Source organism: Lycium barbarum, chromosome 2 (genome assembly GCF_019175385.1).
Source record: "Lycium barbarum isolate Lr01 chromosome 2, ASM1917538v2, whole genome shotgun sequence".
Taxonomy (NCBI): Eukaryota; Viridiplantae; Streptophyta; class Magnoliopsida; order Solanales; family Solanaceae; genus Lycium; species Lycium barbarum.
The window spans coordinates 102,501,654-102,523,107 of record NC_083338.1 but is presented as its reverse complement, the minus strand read 5'-3'; the positions used below and the strand labels follow the sequence as shown (position 1 = coordinate 102,523,107).

The 21,454-nt window shown below is 37.5% G+C and overlaps 1 protein-coding gene across 1 annotated transcript; it reads right to left on the bottom strand.

Annotated features, from left to right (window-relative positions):
- Positions 1 to 4,242: 4,242 nt before the first annotated feature.
- On the bottom strand, positions 4,243 to 15,830 carry LOC132626698 (uncharacterized). Its single transcript, XM_060341648.1, has 14 exons — positions 15,566 to 15,830; positions 15,375 to 15,487; positions 12,958 to 13,054; positions 12,692 to 12,816; positions 11,621 to 12,161; positions 11,320 to 11,505; positions 10,225 to 10,518; positions 9,867 to 10,019; positions 9,132 to 9,286; positions 8,083 to 8,188; positions 7,079 to 7,999; positions 5,899 to 5,986; positions 4,955 to 5,317; positions 4,243 to 4,711 (listed from the first exon to the last, which is right to left on the bottom strand). Exons 1-14 carry the CDS (start codon positions 15,668 to 15,670, stop codon positions 4,524 to 4,526), a joined length of 3,435 nt encoding a protein of 1,144 aa, XP_060197631.1. The 5' UTR covers positions 15,671 to 15,830; the 3' UTR covers positions 4,243 to 4,523.
- Between the last annotated feature and the right edge of the window lie 5,624 nt (positions 15,831 to 21,454).

Here is a 21,454-nt window from a genome sequence, read left to right as displayed (position 1 = left end):
TTAGAAGCAACTTTCATTTTCATAAGCAAAATAAAAAAGTACACAAGTGTTAAGAATTAGACAAATCTGTTGGAGGAGGCAGAAGTTCACTTTACAAAAGAACAAAGTATGCTGTTAGAGGCAAACTTTCATTTTTCATAAGCAAAACATCAAGTATACAAGTGTTAAGAACTAGAAAAGTATGCCGGAGGAGGCAGAAGTTCACTTTACAAAAGAACAAAGTATGCTGTTAGAGGCAACTTTCATTTTCATAAGTAAAATAAAAAAGTACACAAGTGTTAAGAATTAGACAAGTCTGCTGGAGGAGGCAGAAGTTCACTTTACAAAAGAACAAAGTATGCTGTTAGAGCTAAACTTTCATTTTCATGAGCAAAACAAAAATTTACGCAAGTGTTAAGAACTAAAAAAGTCTGTCGGAAGGGGAAAAACTTCAGTTTACAAAATTACAAAGTATGCCGTGAGAGGCAAACTTTCATTTTTCATAACCAAAACAAAACATTATTAACAAAACAACACCAAAAACCCATAAGATTGCATAGAAACTAAAATTATTAACAAGACAACACCAAAAAACCAAGACACACATAAATTAACTTAATTCATGAAGTTATGCCGGAACAGGCATAACTTTATGCTGGAACCGGCATAACTTTATGCTGGAACCGGCATAACTTCAGTTTCAAAAACCAAGAACTCTACCGGACCCGGCATATGTTGCCTCAGACAAACACAGTCTTCATGAAAACACAGGTTACTAAACAAAAAAAACACCAAAAATCTTAAACTAAAGTTTATAATTAGGAAAACATATAAACTTTCATAAAAACCAACATTATTAACAAAAAAAAACACCAAAAAATCAAAACACATACAAACTAACTTAAATCACGAAATTATGCCGGAATAGGCATAAATTCAGTTTCAAAAAACAAAAATTCTGCCGGAACAGGCATATGCCGCCTCGCACAAACACATTCTTCACAAAAATCAGATTATTAAACAAAAACAACAGCAACAACATAAAACAGTTGTTCACAGGCAAAACTTCAAAGATTCAACAAAGAGAAAACCAAAACGCATATCAAAATCAACTAAAACATATTACGACATTCATCATACGACATTCAAAAAACCAAAATATATACATGGGGAACGAAACTAAAGTTCAAAAAATCATACATACACTTTAACAAAACACTATAATTTTAAATAAAAAAAGGATCAATTAAATATAAAAAACGACGAAGACAAAGATATCAATTCAACAAACAACAATTTAACATAAAAACAAATATTGAAACGAGCAAAAGATCCAAATTCGTACCTAAATTTTAGAACAGATAAGACAAACACAAAACAGAGGAGGAACGAAGAAGCAAAAAAAGAAAAGAAAAGGGCAAATGACGAAATAGAAAGGGTTTTAATGGGGTAAGGGTAATTTCGTCAAAAAACTTTCATTAAACAGGCGGCAGGGGAAAAAATTAAAGAAGGCATAAATGAGGGGCAAAATATAAAGACCAGCCCAAAACAAGGGCACTTCGCGCAAAAAAAAAGGCGTATGGCCCTAGACATGTAAGCCCGCAGTTGCGTAGAGTAGATCGTTCAACCCCACTCCTCTTCTAGTTGTACCATTACCAATCGTGAGGTAACCCCGGTCCGGCCAACCCAACAGAGGGAGGCGCTCGACAAAGGAAGTCGACTTTGAACGAAACTCATTCCATTATCAAGTGCTAATCAAAGTAGTAAAAAAGGCCACGTGGGAAAGTAGCGAGCAAGAGAAGTATTAGGATGTGTGGTTGTTAATGTGAACAAATGAAGAGGAACAAATCATCCCCCACACTCGATTGGCTAAGCAAAGTCAAAGCGATTAGCTTCTTTTTAATAAGTGAAGTGATAATAAAAGTGAGAATGTTATCACTAGAACGGACCACACAAATAGAAGTGCTCTACGTATAGTTATTCCAAGCCCACGCATGACTGTCTTGTCTTAATGCGCATTCCTTTTATTTAAGACACCAGCCATGGGAAATCTCACGCCTAAGTGGGAGGCTATCTAACAATCCTTCATGAAAATCCTCTTTAAAGCCTATATCATGTCGTTAAGGCTCAGTAACCATCTTGCATACTAGATTCATTGTTGGACCCTGTCACCGTGCCGAAAAAGATGCTATAACCATCTTGGGCCTTCCCCGATTGTTGACCGATCTCGAATCGGGAAAGATGTTTTTTAAGACAGAAAGGATTCTCTAAGCATTTCTTATGGATTGACATGTCTTTCCAAAAAAAAAAAGACTTTTAAGAATGTGACCTTCTCATGATGTCTCTACTTTTGTGCAATTTTTAAATATGAAATTTTATTTCAAAAAGCTTGAAAAATGTGCCCATTTGCAGCGGAAAGTTAGGTAGTTTGCCCGTATATTCCCAACTCCACGGCCAAAACTAGAATGGGCAATTCGCTTCTTTTGGGGTGGTCTTTAAATTTTATCCCTCATAGTTGTGATCTTTAAATTTTGCCCCTCATATTTGTGGTCTTTAAGTTTTGCTCTTAGCTTGGATACCTGAGGTTCTGGGTTCGAATCCCCGCTCAGGCATAAAATAAAAAAATAATTTCGCAAGGCAGGGATGCAGGGAGTGTATGCCGGATCCGGCATAAAGTCCTTAAGGAAAAACTAAAGTTATGCCGGAGGGGACATAACTTTTCCTCAAGGCATAGTTTAGTTATGCCTTATGGGGCAAAACTTTTTCTTAAGAAACTATGCCTTATGAGACAGACTTTTAATTAAGGCATAACCAAAAGTATGCCTCATAAGACAGAACTTTTTCTTAAGGAAAACTTTTAGTTATGCCTTAAAGACAAGTTCCGCCTTATGGGGCATACTTTTAGTTATATTTTATGGGGCACACTTTTAGTTAAGGCATAACTAAAAGTATGCCCCATAAGACGGAACTTTTCCTTAAGGTATAATTAAAAGTTTGCCTTGAAAAGTAAAAAAAAATAAAATATATGTCTCAAGGCAAAGTCTGCCCCCTCCGGCATAACTTTAGTTTTTCCTTAAGGATTGTATGCCGGATCCGGCATAAAGTCCTTAAGGAAAAACTAAAGTTATGCTCGAGGGGGGCATAACTTTTCCTCAAGGTATAGTTTAGTTATGCCTTATGGGGCAAAACTTTTCCTTAAGGAACTATGCCTTATGGGGCAGACTTTTAATTAAGGCATAACCAAAAGTATGCCTCATAAGGCAAAACTTTTAGTTATATTTTATGGGACACACTTTTAGTTAAGACATAACTAAAAGTATGCCCCATAAGGCGGAACTTTTCCTTAAGGCATAATTAAAAGTTTGCCTTGAAAAATAAAAAAAATAAAAAATGTCTCAAGGCAAAGTCTGTCCCCTCCGGCATAACTTTAGTTTTTCCTTAAGGATTGTATGCCGGATCCGGCATACACTCCCCCCAGCCTTGCCTTGCGAAATTATTTTTTTATTTTATGCCTGAGCGGGAGTTCGAACCCAGAACCTCAGGTATCCAAGCGAAGGACAAAACTTAAAGAACACAAATATGAGGGGCAAAATTTAAAGACCACCCCTAAAGAAGGACAATCCGTGCAAAAAAATGAACTAGAATTAGGGAGTAAGGATGTTGTAAGAGTGATGTAAACTTGTATCATTATCCAAACCATAATACAGTTAAAACCCAACTTTTGCCGTGGTGGGTGAGTTTTCAGCAAAATCCCACCCTTCACAATTTAGTCTCATTAAAGAAGCATCTCAGTTATTCCACTTGTGCAAATATTTCCCAAATCTGATAGATTAAAGCTTTGGATAATACATGAAAGCAGAAAGATTTCTGAATGCAAATTTAGTTGAGCCAAGTCTAACCACTCATTACAGCAAGTCAAGGGCTTTGACTTGGCTCGCCTCGTCTCCCAACATGATCTAATCATTTACTCCCTCATCTCATTTTATGTGATATAATTTAACTAGACGTGAAATTTAAGAAAGAAATGAAGACTTTTAAAACTTATAGTCTAAAATAAACCATAAATATTTGTGTTGTATATCATTTCATTAATGGTAAGAGGAAAAGTTTCCAATTAAATTATTTCTAAATATAAAAATGTATCATTCTTTTTGGGACAAATTAAAAAAAATAAAAAAAAAGTATCACATAAATTGAGATAGAGTAGCATATTTTTCATATCAAAATTTGAGAGATGGATTCCAAAAAAAATGCCAAAGAACATTCTAGGAATCAGTTTGGTAATTAATATCACACAGAAAACAATGGCTGCCACCTCTTTTGTAGTTATTTAGTATAGTTATATAGTAGTACTACTATACTACTACATTTGTCGTGTGGGATATTCCGGGGGCAGGGGGTTAGAAACCATTTACCCTAATTTGAAGATTTAAGCATATAGTTGGATCAAAACCAAAAAAACATCCTTATTTACATCGAATAAGGACAAATACTAACACTGTTATACTATAGCCATTGTATAGAGAGCTTTTCCTTGACTAGCTTTATGCTTTGTTCGACTTCTTGCTTTTCTTTTGTTTTTGTTTCAGCTGAGTAAGGCCTGCAGATGTGATTTTAACATTACCAATAATTGCAGCAACAAGCTCAGGATCTGTGCATGCCTTCATCAATTCCTTCTCTCTGCTCGTGGCCTCAGGCATGTGACTAAACAAATTCATGGCTGTCTTGGCCGCTGCCAAAGGAGAAAAATTGTCAGTCCAACTAAATTTTTCCTATATGCATCACCCAACAAAACTATGGCCATAGAGAACAAAAGCCAAGGCAATAAAAAATGGTTCTAGCGAAACAGCATATAAATGAGAATTTAAGCCAGAATCTGTGCTTACTGAGCTAAAGTATTTCACTTCTCAGTATAAGACCTTAACAGACACAGGTAAAAATAGTTTCCAAAAACAGTACAGCATGAAAGATGTACCTTTTCCTCTCTTAACAGTGCCTGGCACCAATTTCACACGATATTTGTAGGACTGTACCGCATTATAAGGACCACAGACCGGCACAGCATATAACAGAATATCATTTGGCAATGGATTTCCAGTCAAGTAGTCCACATCATTTAATTTCTCTCTCTCTTCTTCACCAATCTCATGGATATCCTCCTCCTCCATGACTATCCTGTCCCTGTCATTAGCAGCATTGCCCGCATTGGTTAAAGAATGGCCATCCCCTCCATTCGATGTACTTTGCAGACTCTCATCTGCATTTTCTCGACAATCCCGAGAGAGATGACCTGGCTTTTTACACTTATAACATATTTTTACAGCATCATCTTCAGGCCCTATGACCATAGAAACAAAACAAAATCACAAACTCAGAGTCAAAAGAACAATCTCTACGCATATTGCATTGCTATGTATTTATTTCAAATAATCCCTGCTTTCCCCCCAATCAATAACCAGAAGCATACAATCCACAACGCTCTTCCAAATAGGGAAGGTAGAGATTTAGAAAATGAACCGCTCCCATTTATGGAAATTCTTTTGGCATTTATCTGTCCTAAGATACACCAAAAGACACAACAGATGTGAATAGCAATATAAGCTAATTCCATTTAACGTAAAACTCTACCACCGGTTTTTATTATGGGGGAAATCAGATTTCTGAATGTTATGCCATGTGTCACTGCATAACTTCTATCAGTTGCCAAAAAGTGTTTGACCAGAGACAACATATATTAATGGCAAATAAAAGATTTTGCTGCAATCAAACACAAACACAAGTCAACATTTCATACCGCAGTCAAATGCAGAAAAAGTGTGTAACATCCCACTTGGCAGCAATATTATATCTTGCAGAAATCCAATACAACTTACCACTGCTTCATTTTTGCTAGTCTATACAAACAGCTATAGAACTTACCAGTAGTTGCTTTTGCTCCCTTATCTGGTTCTGCATCAGCCTTTTCGCTCTGGGTTGTTTGATCAACCTTTTCTACTTGCCCCGCTGACTGCAAATTCATTGAAACTGTAACTAATGCAAGCATTGCTAGATAACGAAAATACAAACATCTTGGAGAAATTCACATATTTGCTCATTGGTGAATCCATACATTTCTGATGGAGACCCAAGTGTGAACAAGCACCAAATGGTAAATGATAAGAGGAAATCCAACCAAAACAAAAATAGATCATCAAACACATGATATGCGCAGAGAGTATGATAACAGGATCAGCAACTCCTAAGTAGAGGCTTAGAGCTACCAGTGCAATGGGAATGAAAGCATCTAAACATGGATTGGTATGGCCAAGATTTCTGGCAACAGGAAGAAAGTTTGGACAGGTAACATGAAACACCATTGGGAAAAGGAAAAGAGGCAGTGTCAGTGCATAGCATCAACGAGAGGAAGGCATATTAACCAGACTAGATCAAATAAATTTCAAAACGATATTAAAGTAATTTTTTTAAAGGGGATTACACAGTAGCACTTGCTTGATGCAGGGCTCAATCCACATTCACCTCCAATATGGTTGTATGAAAGAAATTTGAGGTAAGGAAGGCATATTGATCAGACTATCAAATAAACTCAAAAAGCCATGAAAAAGTACTTTTTGATGCAGGGTATCCACATTGCCCCCGGCTACCTCCACGTTATACAAAAGAAACTTTTTTATGTACCTGATATATATTGCTCAGTTCACAAGACCCAAAAGAACTGTATGGAGTGGATCCAGAGAGCAGGACCAGAATGAGCATCTTTACCTTAGAAGCCTGACCTTTTCTTTCGCTATTAGTGCACTCCAAACCCTATAACCACCCACCCTGACCCTACCCAAAAAATAACGTTTAACAATGCATTTATGACAATGCAACCTATATCTGCTTCACTTGTATGATATCCTCAAATTTAAGTCACGTCGGTAAAGCATGATATTCTTTTTATTTTATAAGGTACCAAGATATTCCGAGCAAAAGCTTTTCAAGACCCAATGCAGGAAGCCACATACTAAGATCATTACGCCTGCAAAAATGAGGAGCGGAACAAAACCAGACCACTGAAAATGAAACCATTATGAAAACACAAACTGTTTACAATACTCACAGCTAGCAGAGCCATTCGAATACGACGCTCCTCCTCATCCTGATCTGCATATTTCTCTTTTATCTTCTTAAGTTTACCCTTTTGCCCACGACTGACTTTCCCACCACCAGACTTTACTTTGTTTACATCTCCCTCACACTGCTTCTGCGTCTTCTGATTTTCCTCTGACTGCTTTCCTCGCACAGTGGGTGCACCCTCAGTGCTCTCACTGCCTTTCTTAAGCTTTCTTCTTTCAGCTTTTGTAACATAAGGCTTTTCTCTCTGTGTTACTTTTTTTTCTTCATCATCATGCTGCCCTGCAAATCCTAGTGGAGAAGGGACCCCATGGGTTTTAGTAGATGCAGTAGAAGATCCAATTTCGAGAGCTCTATCAATAAGATCCTCCAGCTGTGATGTCCCAGAAGCAGCCATAATCCCCAAAGAATCAGATGTACCATCATTATTAATGCTGTTAACTTCAACAGAAGAGTTGACTGAATTGCTAGCATTACCATCAGAGATGCTCAAGACATTATTGGATTGAGCTTCAGAAGAAACACCCGAAACACTTGACCTCTCCTTTGGCACATCTGTTGTGTCTTGCATATCTACAGTGGGTGTTTCCATTGACAACTCCTCCTCTGAGTCTGGATCAGGAATTGCTGTAGATGGCTCACTTTGTTCAGCATCATTTAATCCTTCCTCTTCACCTCTGACCCTCCTTTCATTCAAGTGAAACCCCAAAGAACTTTCATCCAGGCGAAATAATATTCCAAAGCCCATAACAAGAGGGACTGGTGGAAGAAAATTCTTTCTACCACGGATCATGAAACTTCCAACTGTTAGATATTCACCTGTAGGAGCAGTTTTACTGACCTGATGAGGATAAACCCACCAAGCACTAGTCACTATCTTTGAGTCCCATGCCTGGCTTTGGCAAACCTACATCGTAATTCAGTAAATATTGTGAGGTTGCTGCTTCCCACCTACAGCAGATACAATAATTTGAAATCTGCACAACTTACAGTGAAGCACCCCGCTTGGTTCAATGTGAGAGGAGGTATTGGCATCTCAGGTTTGTGATTCTTGATCACAGTGCTGGAAGCTCCATGGAGATCTGCATGGATGTACCTATGTCGAGGAAATATTTTCTTAAAATTATCACAGAAAAAAGGAACAAAATAAACTTAACCAAATTCACAAGGCAGTTTAGATATCTGGTGTCATCAAAGAACTAGACATATATTAGTTGGGAACTGATCAGTTAGGAAACAATGTGCATACAGTTTTAAATTTAAAAAAGAAAAAGGAGTGCTATTTATAAATGAATAGGTGGGGATTAAAGGTATTGTAGCGCCAAAAGTTTGGATCAGTTAAGGGCAGAAATCCGACCTTCCCTGTCTTTCTTCTGTCAAACAACTATATTCTGACACAGAGTGCAAAGTTGTCCCATTCTATTCCTCTGAATTGCTTATACTTTATAAAGTGTTAATTCAGTTGCACCATTCTAGCAAATCGGATGTAATCCTTTCCTTTTTGGGTCATCATAAACTAATGCATCCTTTCCAATAACTGAAAGTTTGAGAATAACACAACACAGGAAGTAACATCTCTAAACTCCATACATTATATCTGTATGTCTGTGCTTGGTGGGGCACAGGATTTAAAATGTTAATTTGACTTGTTTATTATACGTGAAGAAAATATTGAAGTAACGTTCAAAAATATAGCTTGATAGAGAATGCATCATAGCATAGGTTAAGATTCGAAGAGTAAAATAAATTTGAGTTCTTTAAAATTTGAAAGTTATATAGAATAATAGTATTATAAAATGGGGCCGAACATTTTGGAACGGCTCAAAAATGGAAAAAGTATCATTTAACTGGAGCGTAACTTTTCGATGCATCAATATCTAAAAGAAAAAAGTAGCTTGCCGCCCCAATACATTTTCCCAATAAATGTTTGATTAAAAACACATTTTGATTGCCTTCTCAATACCTAAATAAAGCATCTAAAGTGGTTCTTAATCTGGACTTGAATCATCTTGACAACAAATTTTGTATAATTCACTTACAGATCTCCCTTGGACATGTATCGCTTGACTATCATCTCATTCTGTTGTGCATCACGTCCACTTATGACTAGATAATTCTCACTACTGATGAACCAATTAAATTTCTCAAACCAGTGAACTTTGCGCATATGCGAAATCGCAGCAACTGTCTTTTCCTGCATATTTATAGTAGAGAAGTATTGTGTCACTCACCAGTACAAATAACAGCCCCTCAGATAGGTATATTTCATCACGAAAGAAACTTCAAGTGTATCAAAAGGCCTTTTTTTTCCTCTTTACTTTCCTATAACATATTCATCAACAGTCCATAGAGAAACTAAATATATAAAAAGGCTTATGCATGTACAGCAAAGTGCTTATATATGTCCCCAATAAGATGCTTTTTAGATAACTGTGGGGCCAATCACTAAGCTAACAGTTCACTTTTGTTAAATTCTACATTATCAACTTCAATGGACGATTGATACACAGGCAACATACTATGAAACAAAGACATCCAGGCATCATATTCATACAAGACAAAAAGCAACCAGTTCTATGGAAAAGATTTCTCGGAAATCACATCAATAAAACTTCTACAACTTCCAAAGGAAACCCCAACATCAATGTCAAGAAAGGCCCCCAGTAGATGGAAAATTGAAAGTTCTCAGGCTAACAACCACTAAGAAGACATAGATTAACTGAACGCTTAAACAACACAAACTGTGAATAGCCACTCATCAGATTTTTGGCTACCTGAGACAGCTGAAGACGTGTCTTTCTCTCAGCAGCCTTGAATGCTTTTTCATGAGCAGTTACAGTCTTCACTTGCTTGTTTTCTTGTTTTTTCTTCATTTCATACCACCGTCGAGCATTTGCATGTGCTGAAAGTTCCAGATCAACTTCAACCTATGAAAAGAGAGCACAAAAATGGACACACAATTACTGCCATTCATGCTCTAATAGCTGCATTTCTTTTAAAACCAATCACAAGCTTAACTAAAAGACTTGAATCAACATCAATGCTACACAAACAGTATATATAGGTAGGTAAACAATTTTGCAATACTGAAATGTGGGTTCTTAAAGAAAAAGGAATCTCAGGTCAGCATACCTTGTCCGCTGGTTGTGTCCTTTCATCATCATCCATTTCATCAAGATTGTTGCTTAAGAGCAAAGTCATGCAATTTCTTTCAAGATGGAGCTTGTCAATAAGTCCAGCTACTGGATTTCCAGATCTTTTCTCCTCTTTCACCATTCGAGCCAAATCTTCCCAACTCATTCCATTAGCAAGAGCTACACGTACTGCTAAGATGGCAGCATCAACATCTTCCAAATTGTATTCTATCAACTCTGCCATCTTAATACAACGTTCAACTTCTTGCTTTAATGTTACAACACGGTTTTCCTGCATCAATATCGAAAAAGCTTTTGAACTCAAAAAGTATAGTAGTACAAGGTTTACTGAGATGTGACTGGAGACTGATAACGGGTCAATCAAACAAAGCTATAGCAGTGTGTCATTTAGAAACTACTTTGTATTACATAGTTGCAGACATGAATCATCAGACCAATGCTAAAGTTTTCTGTAATGGCCGACCCAGTTATTCTCTTTCATGAATGCAAAGGAGCTAGGTTAATAATAAAAAGAGATTAGCCAGACAGAAGTCATTTGACAAACTTAAACAGGAAACCACTAGGGTTTAAAAACCCTCCAAGAAAGACAGTGAGCCAATCTACCTTGCCCTCAAACATCTATTCCCAAGTATATCTCTTTCCAGAAATGCAGGCTGTTTTTTATAGGCAAATTACATGCTGATGTTTCTGACATCTTGCAATATATCTACACTATGGAATCCTAGAAACTTCATTTGTCATCAGGATTATCTATTAAACATTATCTCCTGTCCCAGTGGAGATTCTTTTTTCTTTCATTGCTACATACTTTAAATGAAGAAACAAGTTGCTCATTGGGCACCCTACCACTTCCATTCAGGAAAAATTATTATGTCCAACTTATTTGTTCCATTTAAAGTACGTACCACTTATCCATTCGTCAGAACTTGCTCCAGAGATTAGACAGCATTTTCAATTTTTCACAGAATTCAAGAAAGCCAGTATTCACAGGCTGAAACCCATACTTCCCAGAATAATTAGAGCAACCAACTGAAATGCTTGACGATGATTATAGAATAGATGTGACGCAGACCTGATCATTGCGGATCTTATTAAGTTTCTGCATTGCCGTGCTTTCTTTGGACTTTTGCTGTTGTTCAGAACGTTGACTCTCAATCTTACTATAGAATTCATCCAATGCTGCATCAAATGTCTCAAACTTCATAAAATCCCGACACTTAAGCTGATTCAGTAACAGCGGGCAGATCTCATCATATATCTGCAGAAACGAAAGTCTCAAATAAATCACTCTTCTGGAACTATATAGGTCCAGCAAAGAAAAATAAATGGTCACAGGGGTTAAAAAATCTCAAAATGTAGGATAACAGTTCAACCTTCTCAGAAGATTCATTATCACACATGCTGGAATCCTTTTTAGACAAAGCCTTTTGCTGCATTAAGATGTAGCCTTCTGGAACTTTCTCACCCAGTATAATATCCTCCAGCCAGTCTTCAAACTGCTTAACCGCCTCTATCAGAGAATGAAGAGTATTGCCTTCTAATTTAAAACCTGTGTCAATCTTTGTATTTGGTACCAAACCAGCATCCAGAATAATGTGTTCAGAAAGCGCTGGACCATAACCTAGTGCCTCCCCAAGAACCACCTTCAATGTTGGTGACTTTGCACGCGCACCATCATTACCCTTTTTAGTAGAATCAGTAGCTTTTACACTTTTTTGGTTACCCCGCTTTTGTTGAGGTGCATCAGGTCCATCATTTCCCCGTTCAGTATCTTCCACATGTTCAATTTTATCAGTCTGGGCTGAAGACTTCAAGGCTGCCTGCAACTTTTCAGTAGTTGTCCGTTTAAAGACTCGGCATACTTCAACTGGATATCGATGGCGAGACATAATAGCAAGACCTTTATCATCATCCCTGCATATGTGTGAGTTACATGTAAAATCAGGCTTTGCAATATTCATGCCCACAACAACAATCCTATATAATGTCAACTTGAGTTGCAAAATTATGAGGATACCCAGAGACTGCAAAGACCTAGGTTTATGGCTTGATAATTTGTACTCAAAATTTAGGTTGATGCAGCTCAAAGTAGCATTTCAGAAAAGGGAAAAAAAATCAAGATACATGCTAGCCCAAAGGGCTTAAATCCGATCTGTTTACATTCCAGAAGAAGATCACAAAATGAGTCATTTATGAAACCATGTTCAGCAGTATCAAACAGTTTTTGCTTGTTAAACAGAATCCTAAGTGATCTAAATAGTTGAACCATCCAATAGGCTTCATCTTACAGCAATCATCTGGGATAATTTCATAGGGAAGGGGAATTGGAAGAAAAATGGCAACAGAAAACACATATAGGCGCTTACACGCTTACGATGACCCATTACATAGACATGTTCAGCTGAAGGAGAAAAAGTTAGCAAAACAAAAGGCAAATAATCTACCTGTGTGACCGTAGGAGAGTCATGACCATGAAGTCAGAATCCGTAAGGAGTATATTTCCTTGGGCATATAGTTCTAATATCACATAGTGAGCATTGGCACCTAATCCAAACTGAAAGAGAATTATCTGAAACCAAAAAGATTAAAGAAAGGATAAGATAAAAGATCACAAAAGTAACCACTAATTGAAGGAGAAAGAACAAACGAAAATTCCCAAACAATGAAATAAACCCAATGCAGCGATAGAACCACAGCATATGCACTATACCCTGTCATAACCAAGTTGCCGCACATCCTCGAGCCTTCTCGTCCTTATATGCTTCCTCAATTTAAGTGTAAATCCAGATGGAGTGTTACTTTTGTCCCTAAAAGAAGGAAATATAACTTCAGAAAATGGATAAATAAACCATATAGAATCAAATTGCATATGTCATTGATCAACAATGAAGTAATGCATTTCCCATGGATAATCAACTATGGTTCACAGCAGAAAAACAACCACTAAAACATTTGAGCTTATTTTTCTAAATTATTTATATCCGAACTTGGACTTTCTACTTATATATTAATAACAACAACTATGCTTCAATCCCAACTAGTTGGGATCTACAAATCCTCTGTATCCATTCTGCTCTATTCGGACCCATTTCATTCCAAAATGGGTAAATTACTTGGCTTGGCAAATTAGGAGTTCTCTAAGGGATCGTTCAGTTACCGGGATGCGCCAGACAAGGACATTCCATGGGTTGGGATATCCCACGGGATTAGCTTATCCCTCCTCCTATATGGGATAGCTAATCCCCCCATTTTAGTACAAAATGATTCCGTGGACTAATTAATACCCATAACCAAACTCGGGATAAATAATCCCTCATTTTATCCGGGGATTGTTATACTTTATCCTACCAACCAAACAACTAAAACTATAGGTCCTCTAAGTCTCACACATATCCCTATCCAGACTTAATGCAAATTTAACTCTACTTTGTACTTTTTCTGTGTAATTAGTATCTTCACTTATCAAAAAGAGATACTAAATGCACTGAAATAATCCAAATCATATTTCATATTTCTACTTAAGTTTCAGTGCATTTAGCATTTCCGTATTTTCTTAAAGAATAGTATTAAATAAACTAAAAATTGCCAACTCATTCTAGACTGAGGCATGGTAGAATTACTCATCAACTTATATCCCGTCTTGGACTTTCTATTATTATGCTAAATGCAGAAAAATCAAGGGATATCATGGGCTTTATAAGAATGTGTGCTTGAAATAATGACATGCAAAGTTACCCAAGCGAGAAGCATTTGGTTCTGTCAATCTCAACTTTGAGGGGTTGGATAAGTTCATATTATTGTATATTGGATACTGAAATTAGTTATTTTGATTGCAATTTCATATGATTTGGTGTTCTTTAGTGTGCAGTTCAAGTGTGCACTTCATTTCTTTCTTTTTGCTTCAAGCCCCTTGGGCCTTGTTGCTTTCTTTCCCTTTTTGCATTTAGAACAACAACAACATAATAGCCAGTGTATTCTCACAAGTAGGGTCTGGGGAGGGTAGGATGTACACAGACCTTACTCCTACCTTTGTGGGGGTAGAGAGGTTGTTTCCGATAGACCCCAGTTCGAAAGAAAAAGAAAAGGATTTGAAGCATGGTATCAAGAAAAATATGACACAAAATAGCACGATAAAAAGCAAATGAAGCAACAGATAGTAATACAGAAAAGAAACTACGTGATTACTAACTAATACTAGTAACAAGAAGAACACTCGGCTACCTACTAACCTGCTAACCTTCTAACATAATCCTCGACCTCCACACCTTCCAATCAAAGGTCATGTCCTCAATAAACTGAAGTTGTGTCATGTCCTGTTTAATCACCTCCCCCAGTTCTTCTTGGTCTACCTCTACATCTTCTAACTCCTATTATAGCCAACCTCTCACACCTCCTTACTGGCGCATCCACACACCTCCTTTTCACATGCCCGGACCATCTCAGTCTCGCTTCACTCATCTTGTCCGCCACGGGGACCACTTCCACCTTGCCCCATATATATTCATTCTTAATCAATCCCTCCTAACACATCCATCTGAGCATCCTCATCTCCGCTACATTCATCTTCTGGACGCAGGCCTTCTTGACTGACCAGCACTCTGCTCCATACAACAAATCAGTCTAACCACCACTATGTAAAATTTACCTTTAAGCCTTGGCGACACATTCTTATTGTGCAGGATCCCAAATGCAAGCCTCCATTTCACCCACCCCGCCCCAATATGATGTGCGACATCACCATCAATCTCCCCATCTCCTTGGGTTATGGACTCATGATACTTGAAACTACCTTTCTTGGGTAGGACTTGTTTTTAAAAACGCGAGCTAAATGAGTTAATTGGCCCCGAGGGCTTAGTTCAAGTGGAAAAGTTCAAGAGACGTGTGACTTAGCATCTGACTTTCGAGGGATGCAGTCGGTCCCAAGGGTAGGCCGTAGAAGGACTTCTCGGTCATGAAAAGGAAAAAAAAAAACACTGGCTAATTGCACCAAAAAACAACAAAATCAAATTTGATATCCTTCTATTTTTTATACTGAAGTAGATATTAAAAACACTAAATGCACTGAAAATTATCAAAATGAGATTTCATGTTTTCCATAGAAAAGCAAAGGAGTAGTATATAGGGTACCTGAGATAATCAGTGGTATGCAAGCGAACACCACTTTCCATAAGCAATAAAACCTTCTCACTCTCTCCTGATTCAGTAACTCCACTACTGTTCATTAGCTTAAACACATACGTCTGCAATCCCAGAATAACAAACATCAATCATAGAAATCTGACATAAAAAGGTGATTCGAAAGATGAAAAAGGGGTTACCTTAGGGGAAAGATCATAAACGTTGGAACAGCGCATCCCTATTAAGCGACGCAAGCATTTGACCTCTGCAGCCACATCAGCCGTGTTCATTCGTACCTTCACCATTTTCAATTCTTCCTTTCTTCCTTCCTTTACTCTGATGTTGTAAGGATTATTGGAGCTATCTCAAAATATCAAAACACCATTGAATTTAGAATCCACATTCATATATAGGTATCACCGTTGAGACCAGAAAGAAAGCGTGTTCCTCAAGGTTTGGGCCGGGTCGGGTCTGTTCCTTACACTTGTCTATTATCATTTTTTTTTTGAGCGGATTGCCCTTCTTTTAGACTGATCTTTAAATTTTGCCCCTCATATTTGTGGTCTTTAAATTATGTCACGCATATTGATAGTCTTTAATTTTTGCCTTTCGCATTGCAACCCTGAGCATTCACGCAGAAATCATGAGGTTCTGGGTTCGAATCCCCGCTCAAGCATAAATTTTAAAAAAAATTGCAAGGCAAGGTTTGGGTCGCGTGTATGTCAGATCCGGCATACACTTGTTAAGGAATTATCAAAGTTATGCCGGACCCGACATACTCATGCCTTACGGGCAAACTTGGCATAAGTATGCCGGGTCTGGCATAACTTTAGTAATTCCTTAACAAATTTATGTCGGGTCCGGCATACTTATGGGCAAACTTTTAGTTAAGCCTTAACTAAAAGTCTTTTCCTACTTATGCCTTATGGGGCAGACTTTTAGTTAAGGCACAACTAAAAGTATGCCCCATAAGGCGGAACTTTTCCTTAAGGCATAACTAAAAATTTGTCTTATAAGACAAAGTCTATGTCTTAAGGAAATAAGACAGAACTTTTCCTTAAGGCATAACTAAAAATTTACCTTATAAGACAAAGTCTATGTCTTAAGGAAAAGTTATGCCTTATGGGGCATACTTTTAGTTCTGCCCATAAGACATAAGTATGCCGAATTCGGCATAAACTTGTGAAGAAATTACCAAAGTTATGCCAGACCCGGCATACTTATGCCAAGTCTGCCCATAAGGCATAAGTATGCCGGGTCCGGCATAACTTTGGTAATTCTTTAACAAGTGTATGTCGGTGGGGGCATAGCGAAATTTAAATTCTGGCTTGAGATTTTTTTAAAAAAAATTTACTGAGTGGGGGGTTCGAACCTGGAACCCATGGATTTTAGCTGAAGGGCAAAATTTAAATATTTCAAATATGAGGGGAAAAATTTAAAGACCACCCCAAAAGAAGGGCGAATTTCCCTCTATTTTTTTTTTTTTAAAATATTGTAATTTTAGCCTTCAAACTCAAATTTTGCCTAGCGGCTCATAAATTCTTTAAATGCATAGAGAATGACTAGTGAGATATTATGATGTAGAAACATAAATTGATACTCTCTCCGTTTTAATTTATGTGAATCTATTTAACTGGACACGGAATTTAAAAAGAAGAGAAAACTTTTAAACTTGTGGTGTTATATGAGTCACATATATTTTGTTTGACTATAAATTATTATATAAAGGTAAATTATTTTCAAATATAGAAATGAATTATTCTTTTTGGCACAAGCTAATAAAAAAATATGTCCACATAAAATGAAATAGAGGGAGTATGTTGCAAAAGAGTAGTTTGTCACGAGGGACAAGAATTAAAGACCGTCACAAGATAGGGCCAAAAGTACAAATGTCCCTACACTTCTCATTTTTCTCTTTTCCTTTCTCCTTTTTTTGACAAATTTATGATTTTCAAGGTACAAGGAGAGGCTTTTGTAGAGGAAACTATCAAAATGGTCCCTTGTTATATAGGAATTAGACTATTTTTTGGTCCTTAATGTCTATTACTTAATAGAAATACTCCTTAATATATGTAAAAAGTGGAAATTTTTGTCCCTAAACTTAAAGCTAACCATTTTTTCTCAAAAGCCCAGTTAAATTTTAACTAAGAAAAAACATCTCATTGTTAGTTACTTAACCACAAAATAAAACAAAGAACTTTTATTCATCTACCAACATTGGACGTGTCATCTCCACTGACAAAGTAACCACTGACATATTATCACATGTAACTAAAAGGAAACCTTAAACTAAACAAAATTACCTTATTGAGAGTACAAGTTCATTTTGAAAGAACTATGGTTCAATCTCGTCCACTGAAATTTTTTCAAATCTCTCTGGTATGCTTGCAAGATTTGAAGCTCTCTCACCATTGTTCTCATTTTTCTAAACATATTTATAAATAATTTGAAAGCCCTCAATTAAATTCATGAAGCAATAAGCCCAACGCAAAGTGAACCATACGTGAAAGTTCTGTGGAAGAATCGCCTAGTGGAGGAAGCTACTTGGGAAACAGAATCGGATATGCGTAGCAAGTATCCTCAGCTTTTCGCCGAGTCAGGTAACTTTTCCTAGATTCCTCATCTTTGTTCGTTCGGGGACGAACGGTATTTTAATTGGTATCTGGTGTAACGACCTCCCAGTCGTTATGGGAAATATAGGATCACCCCACCAAATAGAACCTTCCCAAGGGTAGAACGAGCTAATAGAAACTCGATTGTATAAGTCTAAGAACTGAAAACTTGTTGTTTGTGATTATTATTTGATTGTGTTGAGTCCATTGGGGGATGACGTAGGGAATTAGAACTCCGTTGGCAATTCCGAGGCCACGAGTGAGGCCGTATGGTATCTTTATATATAGATGTTTTGTTTATGTTTGTGAGGCCTCAGATGAAATGTTGGGCGGTAGAGTTGAAAAGCAGCGAAATTAGCGAGCATACTGCTTCAGTGGCACCGCTGCAGCGGAAGAAGTGCCGCTGCGGCTGGACCGCTGTAGTGCAGGCCTCTCGCCGCCGTGGTCAGTCGAGTATGGGTGTGTCCGCTATAGCAGGAACTGGACCGCTGTAGCAGTGCCGCTATAGCGGGATCAGTCTCGCCACAGCAGGGAAGGATTTAGTGAGGTCCGCTACAGCGGGCAGGACTGCTGTAGCGACGGATGGATAGCCGCAGCGGTCGATGGGGAAGGAATGTCGGCTTTTAAACACTTAGTTTCGAATTCTTTATTCATAATACTCCAAAACAGTTCCCCACAAGCACCTAGGGCGAAATTCCAAGCTAGGACAAGAATATACTTGAGAGGTAAGTCTCAACCATTACTTCTATTATTACGCTTTCATCTTCATGATTATCATCCCTTTCATGGGTCTACAATGGTGAATTAAAAATAGTAACCCTAGAACCTAATAGACTTTCAATTGTTGGTGGGTTATAAATGCATTGTGTGTTTTTCATCTAATATCTTGGGTTATCACCTTTTAATCAAGAATTGAACCATTAGAGTCATGAACTAAGTGAATTGAGACTTAGGGTTTCATAAAAATGGTAGCTTGACCATGGAAACTGCTTGTAATAGATGTTTTGATTAAATAACCTTGTAGATTGATAGTTGGTGGTTGCTAAGGCCAATGTTAGGTTAATTTATACCTAGGAATCATTCGCCCATTGGAATGGGGCTAAAGGGAAGGGTGTTCTTTGAATTGATTTTGTGATTAGAATAATTATGACTCACTTAGCATCTTAATTGCTAGACTTTGAGTGTTCCGAGCTTTACGGAAGGGAAAGGCTATAGCGGAGTAATCTGCATTGTTCCAGCTCTACATTCGAGGTAGTTTACGGTCTACTTGAGTTATACTTTGATTAGTTGATTGTATGTGTTGTGAAATTGATAGGAGAAAGTATGGCTAGTCTTCAAACATGATGTGTGTGGTTGAAATTCCTATATGCTAATGATTGAGTGATTATGTGGGCTTCGTGCCACTATTCATTGGGTTAGAACTTACAGGTTGATGATGTTATAGTGAGAAGTTAATATGATCTTCTTGGTGAAATTGAGATACAAATGATGATTCGATTATTGAAAACAATGTGAGAATAAATACGAATATATATATAAATGAAAAGGTTCATTTGACCGGGGGTGAGGATGAGGCCTAGATATGAACAGGCATATTTGACCGGGGGTGAGGATATGGCCTAGTTATGAGCTCGGGTCCAAGGAGTGAATCTGGAACGAGTGGTACATGGACGCCATGAGTCCCTTGCAGGTCATGACTATTGAGCAATGACACCAATTAACACTTGTGTACATATATATGGTTATTGTTGGTAGACTTATTCCGTTGTTTGCTTCTGTTGATTTGACTCTTGATATCGTTGGGTGACTTGATTGTTAATATCCTTGGTTGACTTGTTGTTGGGTTATTCGATTAAGTGTTGTTGACTGTCTTGTCTATTTTATTGATTTTATGATGTATGCATGATACTAATCTTAGTCGGCCTATCATATCTACCGGTACATAGTGTTTGTACTGATACTACCTTGCTATATTCTTTTGAGTGCAGATTGTGATCCAAAGACTGCTACCCGACCTCATATCTAGCGTTGAGACCATTTGCTGACAGATGTAGGGTGAGCTTCTATCCATGCCAGGCCGCTTTAAGATCTTCTTTTCTGATGTCTATTTTCATTCCAGACATTGTTGGTTATTTAGTTAGATAGCATACATTCCTTAGACATGTTTTGGATTAGAGTCCTTGTACGGCAACTTCCGAATTTTAGGGTAGGACTTCCGCATTTACTTCCTTATTTTATGGCATGACTAAATTTTGATTTATCTTCTGCTTGAATGGTTAATAATTGATTGAATTGGTCAACATAAAAATGGACTTCAATGAGTAAATGGCTTACGTTTTGGTTCGTCCACTAGGAGTTAGAGTGGGCGTCGGTCATGGCGGGTTAGGTCGTGACACCAACTAACACCTATTAACACAATTCTAGCAAATGAAAATAGAAGGAACCATAACTAGAACCTAATTGTTACAACTAAAGAACTTGATGTTAAGTCTCTATAAGCTCAGATTCTTTGTTGATAGGTAGTTGGCGCTTCTTGAGACTAGGTGTTGACTTCGTTCACTCTTACCTCACATTGGAATGTTGTGATTGTGGTTAAGCTCTGAATCTATATTGTGTTTATATAGAAGTAGTTGTCTCCTTGTCTTGTTGAATCCAACCAAGTATTGGTTTTATAATCGTATTCGAAAATCAATCCTTGTTTGACTTGGATCGTCCTTCTTTCCTTGTATATGCATCGGCCTCTCCTTTTCCCACTTTAATACTAATTCCATGTATTATTTTTATGGTAATATTTCTGTATCTTGCAATCCAACCTTTCATCAAATAGGAATGAGTCAGTATTTCAGTTTCTCCCAGTTGGCATGAAATTGCTCATTGATAGTCTCCAGTGTTGCATGATAAAGATTAATTCCTTTGAGCAGTTCTTCTGATATCGTGACTGCTTCACTGAATCTCTTGGAGATCTGTTTGGATTTCTAGTTCTTTATTGCCTTCCTTATGTCTCCCTTGATTTTCGTAGGGCACATTATTTGTCAAATCATCAAAATAACATTTTACGCTCAGCAACTATATTGAGTCAGCAGCTACTCAATAATTTCCCCCTTTTTTTATGATGATAAACACATAGCAAATTCATATGTCTTCATGTGCTCTTGATCAGTTTCTTCAACCTTCTACAACTCTTGATAAACTCTTTTCCCTTGGGCTTAGCTCCTATGTTGACAATCTTCCACCTTAGAACCAGCTCTATTTTGTTCTAACACTACATATTCATGTTGATACAACGAAGGCTCATTACACAAGGTTTGTAAGCTTGTAGTAGTTTGTCACACCCCGACCTTACTAGGGTGTGATGGCACCCGACCCTTACTTAGGGCCGAGCGAACCCTCTGACCTTTAGTACACACATAATCTTTTTGGACTTTTAAATCGAATAAGGATGAAATACATAGCACAACTTTCAGAAACATTCTTTTT